We start from the raw sequence: 12,494 nt of genomic DNA on the forward strand, positions 1-12,494 counted from the left end.
TGACATGTAGCGACTTAAACTTAATCTATTACTAAAGAAAGAAAAAATATTTTTTGGTTGCAGCCTGTAACTTCTCTGTTAACAAACACATGGTGTGACAAAGCAATTGTGTTTTTATTGTACTTACAACTGATTATTTTCCTTACAAAGACCCAAGTAATATGGATTAAAGCTGAAGTAGTTATTAATGAATCTTTGGAGCTCGTTCGTTGTCTGATTTCACCTGTAGGAGCCGCTAAACATTCCCTCTACACCAGGTTAAACCATTCGCAATCCCTTAGCCTTTTGTCCCCTCGCTGGCTCCTGTAGTCATTGACCAAACATGGCGACACACACAGGCAAAGTGATTCTGAGCCTGGGTCGGATCAATGTTGTTGGTCTTGGAGTTAAGACGACAGTGAGCAGCGTCACCTACGCGACAGCTTTGTCCACAAACCGCTCTGCTCGAAATGAGGGTGAGTTTTATTGTCGCCGCACTGAAGCACACGCTGATACCACAAAGCTATGTGCTAAGCTAACTGGAGGAAATGCTGTTTCCAAGGCCAGCTGAGGAGCCGCCTCCTGTACTCTGACAGGCGAGCACACATGGTGCTACTGCCCTTAACCAACGCGACTGAGTGACTAGTTTAACAACTAGTTACGTGATATTACTTCACCAGTTGAGGTGTAGCTGCCGTTAACCGGTGCATTATATCATCACCTGGCTCCCATCTCCTGTCTGTCTTTAGCATTAATGTATACAGCAGTGGCGTGCACAGACATTTGGAAGGGCAAGGGCTAAAATTGAAAGGGCACCGACTGTGCACCTGTGGGGCAGGCACCACTACAGTGCAACCTGGGGCCAAAGGCAGCCCGGCCCTGGGGACTGAATTTCAGTTGGACCTTGATATGGACCTCCACACATTATTGTTTAATTAATATCTATACTTTGTATATATAATTTCCTTTGACACATTGTCCTGTATGGACAATAGGGGAACTTCATTATGACACCCATAGGAATCAAAGTTGCAAGAGCATCTTATAGGGCACTGCATCATACATGTGTATATATATATATATATATATATATATATATATATATATATATATATATACATACATACACATACATACATACATATATATATATGTATCTTTAGAGGCCACATGAATGCCCTCCAAATGCTTAAAACACATATTGTCGTTATTAGTTTTTAATGTTTTGTTTGTTTTGCTAAATGTGATAAAATAGATAGAATAAAATTATAAATGCTGTGGAACATTTGCTTTTATTACATTATGTTGTACTTGGCCAAACTTGAATGACCAAATTCTACATTCTACACTTGCAGGCCGTCTTGATGGACAAGGTAAAGGACCCTTTTCCAGAAAACCCAAGAGACTTGTAAGTGTGCTTCATTTTTTTTCAGTTTTCCAGCGTTGTCTATCTCTAACAAGATGAATGTTTTTAAATGAAAGAGTACATGTATAATCTATAGACTATATAGATGGGATGGTGCTGCAAACAATGGTGAGTCTTTTTTTGCCATTGATAAAGCTTCCTGTGTTTTTGCTTTTGGATATCAGGCCAAGGAGCCCAGGACAGCAGAGATGTCAGTGGAGCAGGACTGGACTGCAGTTTATCCATCAGCCAAGCCCTTTAGACCAAATGCTGTCCCCCTACCTGTGAGGATGGGCTACCCTGTGAAGCGAGGTGTTCCCCCAGAGAAGAAAGGCAACCTGGAGCTAATTAAGGTCAGAGCTCATAACTTCCACTCTGTAAGGATGGGGATTAATGGTGAACAAACTGTTGATGGCAGCTTTAGATGGTGAAGAAGCTTAATTCTTCAGAGAGCAAAAGTAAATACACGGCAAATAGAAATACCAATTGGACTGATGAAAGCTGCATTACTATTTGCAAAGTCAAACTCAATGAGCTCGTTTGCAAATTACATAGTAGTAGTTACTATGAAATAAGCAAAATAGTGTGATATTTTGCGTGGCAATCATCTTTTAGACACCAAGTATCAATTTTATTTTAGCATGTATTTTTAATTTATGTTACAAATAAACATGAAACTTATTTTTGCATTAGCATAAAAAATGTATTAACGTTTCAGTCCACTAGATTGTGTAGAAACACTAGATTGTGCGAAGTGCTCCCTCTCAATAGAGCGAGTATATTGCAATATCACGCAAATACTCAATATTTTGCATTATCATGATAATAACGCATCGTGGTGGCCTTGTTTAAGTGGCTGCTGTGTCCAGACACCAACTGCTCTATCTGGATTTGAGCCACTTGCAGATCTACTACTTTTACCCACTGCACTGCACAATCTAACACTATTGGTTTTATAATCTCACTCTGCCAGGATGGACTACACTGCTGCACATATGTACATATTTTTCTCATATTAATGATTTTAGAACCATGACTAGATGTTGTGCTTCTTTTTTTTTCTAACCCGAAGAGATTAGTTTTGATGATATCCATTTGGAATGCATTACGTAAAGGATCATATGAGGATTTGTTTGCCACTCTGGTAACAGATCCATGTTAATTCTTGAAGCTGTCCTTTTTTGAGTTTTGCTTGCACTTTGAATTCTGAGATATTAAAACTTAATATGTTCATGTTTTCTTTCACATTCGTTCACTTGAGCATTCACATAACCTCTCCTATCACTTTTAGATCCCGAACTTTCTGCATCTGACACCAGCAGCCATCAAGAAGCACTGTCAAGCTCTGAAACGTAAGTTCTTCATTTAAATTTTGCAGCAATTATTAAGAAAAAAATTCTTAAAACATACATATTTGTGAAACCGTCTTTCTGTGCCATCAGCTTTCTGCACAGAATGGCCATCAGCCTTGGACACTGATGACAAATGTGACGAGCACTTTCCCATTAAAGTCACAAGCACAGACTATGTTTCTGCAGGCCCATCTGTCAGAAACCCTTCAGCTCGTATTGTTCACCTCAAAGTGAGTTGTTGTTTTTTGCCATATCATTCTTTTTCTGTACAGTTTGTCTTTTGACTTAAATTCTCTCTCTTGGTGAAATTGAATTATGTTTTGTCAATAGATGATATGTCGAGTGTGGAAAACCTGACATGTAAAATGAGATTAGAGATTTAAGAGGGATGTATTATCACCAGCTGACATGTCACTGTGACTCATCTTGAGAGACGTTCATTGTCCACCGACCTTGAACCTAAGAAATGATGCCACCAAGTCCACAGAGATTAGTCCTAGAGAATTACTTTTCATACATACAAGAATGTTCTTAACCTCTAATGTTGATCATGTGTTAATTTTAGGTTTTTGAAGAAACTTTTTAACAGCAATGTATTTTCACAGAAATGTGTAAAAAAGTTGATATATTTGTTGAGGCATTTTAATGTTCCTCTTAATCCCCACCCCAAAACCCACCAATCCATAGATATGCAACATTCTCCACAGAGCCACACATAAAAACATGTAATTACCACAGAAAGAAAATAAGCACAAACGCATCCAAAGATGAGTCGAGTTTTTTAAACACGATGTCTTTTTTGTTCAATTTAGAAATAACAGTATACCAGCTACAGTGATATACAAGGGGTTTATATATATATATACAAGGGGTGTGTATATATATATATATATATATATATATATATATATATATATATACATACATATATATATATATATATACATACATATATATATATATATATACATATATGTATATATATATATATATATATATATATATACATATATGTATATATATATATATATATATATACATATATGTATATATATATATATATATATATATATATATATATACATATATGTATATATATATATATCTCCTATTTGTGAATAAAAATGCTCAAAAATGCTGCTTTCATCCTTGACATAGAAACTTAAGAGTCTGGAACCTCATTCTTTGACACATTTTTAAAGGTATATTTGTGTCATTTTTACCATTAATCATCAGCCATCTGCTCCACTTACACTTGGCCCTAGATTATATCAGCAAGGTAGGAATTACTGACATTAATCCCACTGGATTAGGATAGAAAGATTGGGAAGTAAATCTCACACCATTTGACAGTTCAATAAATCGACTGAGGCCATGTTTTGACTTCTTCAGTAAGTATTGATTGAATGTTTGAACAAATCAAAGAGATTATGTAAAAGTAGTTAGTGAGGAGACTGGCAGGTTTAATCCATGCATGTTTGTCCAGCCACTGCTAAGTGATTTCACCTTTATACTGTCTTCACACCAAGCATAGATTATAGAAAACATCCACAGATATACCTTGTATTAACCACAAATGCATTGTGTGTATATATACACACACACACACACACACAAGTATGTAAGTCAAAGCCTTAAAAAACAATCTGATCAAAGAATAATCTGTTTTCATCTACGAACTCTGCAAGGGGCTTAGTGGTTGTTCACGGCCTCAGGGTGAACGCTGTGATTTCGTCTGTGAAAAGTATTTTAATCACCGTAGTCATAGCTCTACATCTTACTATAAGGGGGGGGGGGGATTTATATCCTTCTGTCCATCAAATGTACTTAAGCCCATCTTGGCGCCCATGGGGTTTTTTTTTTAAATGAGGTGTGTTCAGGTGCGTGTTGAAGCATTGTTCTCTTTGGGAGATGGAAATGACAGTAACTTGGTTTAAAGCCAGTGGCAAATTATTTATTCAAGATAATGATATGCTCTGCTTGATGCAAAGACTACATTTCTACACAGACAGAAGAAAAATAATGATTAAATGATAATGTTTCCATCACAAAGGTTAATGTCATTTACATGTGTAATAGATTTATTTCTGTTTCTCATGTGATCTTTGGTGTCATTTCCTACACAGGTTAAACTATCCAGTCTGAATCTGGACGACCACGCACACAAGAAAATTGTCAAACTTGTTGGGGAGAGATACTGCAAACGTACCGACATCCTCACCATCACAACCAACAGGTGAACAGGGCTTGATATCCAACAGTAAATTGTTTCCATTCAGCGGTCTTTGGCCTGCCATCTACAAATGCAAAATAGTTCATAGCTAACCTTTGTTTCTTTTCTCTTTGTTTGGGATTAAAGCTGTAGTGCGTTACATTTAAATATAAAAGAATGTCACACAGCTCCACGTGACTGTGTGTTTGTGTCTATGGCAAAGTCTTTGCGCTGCACAATGTGGCGTTTTTTTACCTAGTGCATTTTACTTTGACTGAGTTGGCAGAGGCACACAGCTCGGATAAAGTGAGACACTGTCATACAGCAGAACTATGGCTGAAAACATCCAGAAGCTCCCGTGAAATATTTCAGAAGTGGATTCTACTACTAAGGACTTGATTGAGTTGTTGTTCAAAATACTAATACTAAAGTGAAGGAAAAAAATGCTTAAATCTCTTCCCTTTTGTCTTTAACTCCTTCCCTCTTCTAGCTGCCCACTGAGAAAACAGAATTACGACTATGCCATGTACCTGCTGACTGTCCTGTATCATGAGTCTTGGGTGAGTAGGAACATTTGCTCTCCCTTTAGGTTTGTCTGCTATATCAGACTGAATAGAGAGGGAAAAATAAACCCCTCCTAAGCAATCTCCAGAATGATTAATTGAGAAAGCAGCAGTTAAGTCTAATAGTCAGGCTTTTTCATCCAGGCCTTTTTAAAGAGCCTTATTCAGCCTGTGACTTGCGTCATGACTGTGGGCTTTTCTTCAGTCTCTCTTTTTGTTTGCCGATTTTCATCGTCTTTGAACAAGAACCCATTCATTAAAAGGCCACTTGGTCTCTGGCATTACTTGTGCTGATGACCCACTGTTCTGTTCCTTCAGTGCATTAGTGTAAAGAGTTTGTGAGATCAGGTGAATCATAAAGGCTGATGCATGTATGAGGAGTTTTCGATACAGGTGGTACATGGTTGTGTTTTAGCATTAGTCTATTATAGTGATGGTGACACTGTGTACTGCTGGCACATTACCTCTTTTACCAGGGGAATCCTCGTCCATCTTGCTCTGAGATCTGAAAAGCCAATTAGTGAGCTATCAAGAGTTGAATGGGAAAAGGGACAGCAAACAGCAGCATTGTCCGGGTTGACATTTCCTCACAGATGTGGAAGAAAACACCCTCCCTATCAGGTGTTGACCTTGATAGGCATTTGTATTAAGAAGAATAAGTGTAGAAGTCTGGTCCAGGTCATAAGCTCATGCACTCATCACATGAATTTGCAGCCAGCCACATCAACGAAAATCACTTCCCCTATTGCGCAACCTCTGTGTTTTCCTTTTCCCGTAATGGCTTAGTCACATTAACGGAAAATCTTTCAGCTGGGAAAGGTGTCCGAGCCAGCGAGCAGAACACTGTCCACTGCCCTTTTGGACACACAATGGAAGGCACAGTGCTTGTCCAGTAGGCTTTTGAAAGTTGTGAGAGTGGCGTAGCGTTCAGGTTGTAACGGTAGCCCACAAAGAGTCCAATTGTTTGCGGTCACTGAGGTGATATTATCTCTCCACTCAGGGAGACAGACCTTCACTGCTAATTCCAGTGTGTGCTAATCCAGGCCAGCGTTGAGGCTGACTGCTCAAAGCTGCCTCTAACATCGAGGGGCATTTACCACTAGAGGCACTCAATTTTGCTTTGTGCCTTCGTGTCCATCAGTACTTGTTCCCTCACTGAAAACGTAAACGGTATTAATCAGGGAAAACTAAGTGCTAACTAGCTGGTTTTCTCCTGCTATGTTATTACTTATTCACTTACTTAAATGTGCACTGTGTCGACAGATCCTTCATCTCTGAAAGGCCCATTGCATATGGTTTTATTAGATTTTTGCTCTTTCAAAGGAAGACATTGCTCTATTCCCAGGTATCCATTGCTCCTCACTCACTATTGCCTGGACTCTTTCCAGAAGGGATGTAAGGTGGACCAGATATTTATAGCGATAATGATGGTCATTAAGCTCAAACCCCTTGAAGAGCAGTAAAGCTGTGGCTCAGTCTTTGACCTGCCTTACACTGCTGCACAATGGAGCCTGTTGTTCTACCAGGAATGAGGCGATTTCTAGACGAGCAGCAAACGGCAATACATATGGAGCATCAAAGAAAGGGCTACCCTCGTACTTGAACATATGTTGCCATACTCTGCTCTTAAGTAGAGATCGACCCTGAACCTCACACGCTTACTGTAAACATACACCTTAATGTTTAGTTGGTACAGATACTTTTCTCAGCTGAATGTGAAGGTGACGTGCTGTTGTCTTTCCTTTTAGAAAATCGAAGCCTGGGAGGCTGAGAAGACCGTAGCAGACATGGAGGAGTACAGCTGGGAGGACAGCCCATCTCAAAAGAACATCATTGATTTGTTGTTGCGCCTGAAGGTGGCCGAGGGTGGAGAAGTGGAGGAAGAGCAAGAGCAGCTGCTGAAAAGCGGAGAAGTGCAGGAGTATAAGGACTCTGTCACAAGACTGAAGAATGAAGCAGCAAGCGAAAGTTCCACGCTTCAGTACAAGGAGGCTGTCAAGAAAGTATTCAATCTGTGATACAGAGTTATGTACTAATGCAACAGGGGCCTGTGACAGGATCGACTAAATCTTTTTGAATTGTATAATATACTCCCGTCTACATAACAGTGACACAAACAAGGTCAGTCTACATAATTATTATTCCAATGTACGTCAGGATTCTTCACCTTCATGAGTCTCAACTACTGTATTTATTCTTAAAAATAAATCTGCTGTTGTGTCAGATACAGGACATTGTTCTTTCATACAAAAATAAAAGTGATGTTTGTTATTGGGGAGTGTTCTATCTCTTGAAGTTCATGATCAAGTCCTTGATGGGTAAAGCATTTATGTAATAGAAGCCCCATTCAGTCATTTCTGAGCCCATCCCACTGTCGTCACTGTCAGGGCGAGTGATGCAAATCAGGCCGCGTAGGATGAAAGGATGCTTTCATATGCAGACTGTTGAAAAGTACTTCACCCTTCTTAAAAAGTTTTTGGTCTGTGAACTTTTAGGTCAGGAGAAACCCAATGCACTGAGATGCAGGAAGGTTAAATGCCGAAGGATACAAGGCAAAGAAAGATTCTCAAATGACAGCACATTGCAGTCTGAAAAACCTTTGTATTGTAGTTGGCGGGGGTTTTGCTAGAGACATCGGTTGAAAAAGTGCATCAGACTAAGATCAGCTAAATGTGCATGATATTGGAAGTCATCGAAGTGAAACACAAACATGATAAATATGATTTTGGCAAATCGTTCAAGCCATTAAATGCATGCTCTGTTCAAATATATTATCACTGCATCAGTTTACAGCAACTATTTTCATTCCTATGTGCTTAAAAGAAAGCAATGCAAGTTTTTATCTTCTTACAAGCTGAATATTTTTCTGCAAAAACTATGGTTTCACAAGAATAAAAAAAAATGTAAAACGAGAAGAAAAATTTAGTTAGTCATATTTGTTCCTTTCAGGACGTCTCTCTGACGAGCACGTACTTTATCAGACGCATGGAGCCTCTTTTTCCTCTCCATGACGTTCGATAGCGTCCCATCCTCTTTCTCTGGCCCCTCCAGCTCACCACCAGCAGGATAGAGCAACAGCAACTGAGCAGAATTGTGATACAAGCTGCCACTGCAACCAGTAAAATATGAGCGGCTGCGTGCCACCCAGGTCCCTCTGAAATATCCTCTCCACTGACTCCCTCATCACCTATAGTGTGGTCTTTCCCCACTGTGTCCTTTGTGTCATTAGGGTATTGCTTGCTGACCTCTGTGAGGTCCGTACTAGCTGTGGTGGTTGGAGAGCTGGTGGCGGACTGATAGGAGCTGGTGGTGTCAGGCTGGGGAGCGGTGGATGTGAAGGGCTGTGCAGTTGTCGTGGAAAATACAGGATTTGTGTCGGGATTGCTCTTGCTGAGGGAAGTGTCAGTGATGGTTGAAGATGATGTCATAAAGCTGGATGCAGGAGTATCTGTGGTGGTGGTGGTGGTGGTGGTGGTGGTAGCAGTGGTGGCTGGAGCGGTTGTTTGCATGTGGCTCCCCAGGTCTGTGAGAGGAGTAGGTGAAATGGAAGTAAAAGCAGATGTAGTTGTGGAAGGACGATTTGGGCTGTGCAGCATAGAAGCACCAGCGGTGGTGAGCGCCTCGCTCGCTGTGGTGTTCCCTTTGACGATGGGAGCAGGCGTTGGAGGCAGGGCAACAGGTGGAGGCGGGTGTAAGAAGTGGCGTTTGTCCGACGGCAGCGGCTCCGAGACGTTGGCCCGACTGAAGATGTGGGGTAACAAGCGCACGTTGGACGTAAAATACTTTCCAAACACAAGCAGGTCAGGATCCACACCTTGGACAGGAAAATGTGAAAAGGTGTCTTTTAAAAAAAATATAATAATAATAATAATAAAGAATTGTTTTCTACTTTTATAAAAGAAAAAAAAAATACTGATTGAAGTAACGACTAAAAATGATTTTTCCTATGACTATTCAAGTAAATGTAACAGTCACGTAGAATAACTTTACCAGCAAGAGCAAATACCACAAGTGTGCTTATTGTTGTAATACTGAAATAAATAAATATACATATCCATGCACACACACAAATGTATTAAACCATTTGTCATAAATAAGATAAAACATAAATCTTTCAAAAACTAAGAATGTTATTTATTTGGTAAATAAACTGAATTCACCTTTTTATACCCAAATTTGAGCAGACTCATTGGGCTTCTTCTCTGAGAAGTCAGAACCTAATCAAGTATAACATTCAACCACAAAAATGTATTTATCTGTCCAGGAATGCAAGTAAATAACTATAATTTTACATCTTAATCAAGAAATAATAATGTGCTTTAGTATTTCTTTTGTGGTATGTTTTGTTGTTTAGCATTAAAAATATAATTTTGGTTCTACATACTGGTGTATTAACCATTACACAAACATAAACAATTATTGTTATAATTATCAATGCTGTTAATTTAGGTGGTATAATACATATTTTACATAAACGTATACACACACTTGCCACTTTTGTGTGTTTGTTGTAGTTTAAAGGAGGGAGCATTTAAACATGTTTTGGATTTAACATGTCAAAGTAACAAAGTAAAGTAACTTATTATTCAAACTAATGTATGACTGGAGTAAAAATTCCATATTATTTCCTTTAAAAATGCAGCAGGATCGAAATTGGCACACATTTGGAATAATCCACACAGAAAAATATACTTATATATACTGTGTATATATATAATCCCAGATTATATACCATGAATTACTAATTAAAACTGCCCCAACATACCCTTAGTGACATTGTAGAGGACAACGTTTCCTCTGTGGCTGAGGATGCAGCTCTCCAGAGTTGGACAGTGCAGGTGGAAACAGTTGATGTTCTCTTGAGCGGCATCATAATGAAAAATGGCCAAGTTACAGGAGACTGTGGGAGGAGAACAGATGATCAACCTGTGATAAATGAAGGAGAAGGAAACGTGCGACGATAATAAATTACAAAAAAAAAAAAACAAGACAAACATAATACTCACAGTTTCTGGTGAGGCAACAGGTGCGGCTGCATTTCAGCGCCGTCTCCTCCTGGTAATTCTTGAGGAGCTGAGCTCCTCTCCGCTGTGACTCCTCGATGTCGATGAAAATCCCCGGGAAGCGGCGGATCCAGCAGTTTTTATAATAAGCCGTGGGTGAGCACCTCGACTCAGTGTGACACACCACACTCAGAACCGTGAGCAAACCCCATGTGACGTTCATTGCGCGTAATGGAGATCAGACCATGTTAAAATGCAACGCGAACACAGCAGCAACATGTCTGAGGAGCTGCTGAGTCCGAGCTGACACAGACAGGTATGAACTGATGAGGAGTCAGTGCGCTTTGGTTTTTACTGGTATCAGTTATTCCTCTGCAGGTGAGTCACAGTTACGCACCTGGAGGAGGTGGAGCCGCGCGCAACGTTTGGGTAAATGTACTAGTGACTCAGTCTGCTCTTTCGGCTCCCCAACGGCTCCTCATTTTACCACAATTCAGTCAAATGTAGCGCTGTTTTGACTTGTTTTCACTTAATATATGTACATTACATGGTTGGCCTTTAAGATCAGGCCTGAGTCTCTTTGAAATGACATAGTTCTAGGTTTAGTTCTGTGTTTAAAAAGAAAATGAGAATAAAGGCAAACTTTTAATTGTTATTAATCTAGATTAATGAATTTCAAATGTGAGATTAATTAGGTAATTTCTTTGACATCTATTGATAGCCCTAATCTTTGTACACAGCAGTGTTTCTCAAACTTTTTCAGACCAAGGACCAGTTAACCCATAAAAAAACACCCATGGACCACCTAACTCAACATAGCCTCAAAACAATATGCCAACTTCCTCCTAAAATGAACTTGTTGATTTGATATTGAAAACAACACATGTTGCAGGCAGTTTGAGACACACCGAAATTAAAACAGTGACATTTTAAACTTGCTTGTCACCTTATGGACCACTAGAGGTTGCTCACGGACCACCAGTGGTCCAGGGACCACACTTTGAGAAAGGCTGATATACAGACATAGGGTGGACACAATAAATACTTATTTACTACACAGCAAAAACAATAAATGAGTTGCGTTACGATCACACAAAATCACTATACAATAAATTAGGGTAAAAAGAAAAGTTTGCTCTTTTAAACTGAACCTCATCACATCACACTGAAGTAAAACTTGCTCCAGTTTCAGCAGGAACTAGTCTATAAATATCAATCACTTCTGTTCTCCATGGGACAAAAACAAAAACAGTCTGTTTTCAGCTCAGTCAGACACCTCAGATTGGATTTTCCCAAAACTGTAACAATCTGCCTTAATTCTTTAGATGGGATTATCAGAATAAGCCCTCTCTTCATCCTGCTTTTGGATTTGCCACATCTGTTTGTCTGCTTCTCTCCATCCTCTGAGGGTTGATCTCTCCTTTACAGTGACACATTCTCACTTTACACCCAGGAGATGATACATTCTAGTTTATATGTTATAACTTAAGATAAAACTGCTATAAAATGGTTTTAATACTCCGACACAAATCTGAAAGGATATAAGAGAATTTCATCAGATTTAGCTGACATAAAAAAAAACATAAATGCTGTCAGGTTCAGTGTTTTATGAAGATTTTAAAATGTATATTTTGTCTTTTAAGAAATGAGCACAATATCTGTCTCCATGCTGAACTGCCAAGGTGACATGGACAGGAGATATGTAATGATGTCCCTTCACCACCAGATGGCAATGTTCACTTCCTTTAAACCCATGGTTCTCAAACTGTGGTACAAGCTGCCTCTGGTGGTACTTTAGAGTGGAGCTGAGATATGTTGACCATAGAAAATGAAACAAATAACAAAATAATAATAATTAGAGTCACCTTATCGCTCGCTCCATCTTAATCTAATTTCACATTACCAGGGTGTGTGAAGCTTATGTGAGGAAGAGGAGAGACTTCTGTTTACACATATAGTACGTTTTATTTATTTGGTACA

At 39.2% G+C, this 12,494-nt stretch overlaps 2 protein-coding genes across 2 annotated transcripts; one reads left to right on the top strand and one right to left on the bottom strand.

Moving 5' to 3' along the window:
• Positions 1-296: 296 nt before the first annotated feature.
• Positions 297-7,786, top strand: mrps35 (mitochondrial ribosomal protein S35). Its single transcript, XM_058646521.1, has 8 exons — positions 297-455; positions 1,335-1,387; positions 1,570-1,737; positions 2,676-2,736; positions 2,827-2,966; positions 4,863-4,972; positions 5,439-5,508; positions 7,260-7,786. The coding sequence occupies exons 1-8, from the start codon at positions 323-325 to the stop codon at positions 7,527-7,529; spliced, it is 1,005 nt and encodes a 334-aa protein (XP_058502504.1). The 5' UTR covers positions 297-322; the 3' UTR covers positions 7,530-7,786.
• A 97-nt stretch (positions 7,787-7,883) lies between these two features.
• LOC131470599 (MANSC domain-containing protein 4-like) lies at positions 7,884-10,811 on the bottom strand. Its single transcript, XM_058646520.1, has 3 exons — positions 10,518-10,811; positions 10,277-10,411; positions 7,884-9,325 (listed from the first exon to the last, which is right to left on the bottom strand). The coding sequence occupies exons 1-3, from the start codon at positions 10,735-10,737 to the stop codon at positions 8,457-8,459; spliced, it is 1,224 nt and encodes a 407-aa protein (XP_058502503.1). The 5' UTR covers positions 10,738-10,811; the 3' UTR covers positions 7,884-8,456.
• Between the last annotated feature and the right edge of the window lie 1,683 nt (positions 10,812-12,494).

Source organism: Solea solea, chromosome 12 (genome assembly GCF_958295425.1).
Source record: "Solea solea chromosome 12, fSolSol10.1, whole genome shotgun sequence".
Taxonomy (NCBI): Eukaryota; Metazoa; Chordata; class Actinopteri; order Pleuronectiformes; family Soleidae; genus Solea; species Solea solea.

Coding starts and splice junctions, on each gene's coding strand:
- mrps35 (XM_058646521.1), top strand. CDS start 323: ATGGCGACACACACAGGCAAAGTGATTCTGAGCCTGGGTCGGATCAAT. Junction 456..1,334: donor CCGCTCTGCTCGAAATGAGG/GTGAGTTTTATT, acceptor CTACACTTGCAG/GCCGTCTTGATGGACAAGGT. Junction 4,973..5,438: donor CTCACCATCACAACCAACAG/GTGAACAGGGCT, acceptor TCCCTCTTCTAG/CTGCCCACTGAGAAAACAGA.
- LOC131470599 (XM_058646520.1), bottom strand. CDS start 10,737: ATGAACGTCACATGGGGTTTGCTCACGGTTCTGAGTGTGGTGTGTCAC. Junction 10,412..10,517: donor CTGTTGCCTCACCAGAAACT/GTGAGTATTATG, acceptor CTCCTCCCACAG/TCTCCTGTAACTTGGCCATT. Junction 9,326..10,276: donor CCTCTACAATGTCACTAAGG/GTATGTTGGGGC, acceptor TTCCTGTCCAAG/GTGTGGATCCTGACCTGCTT.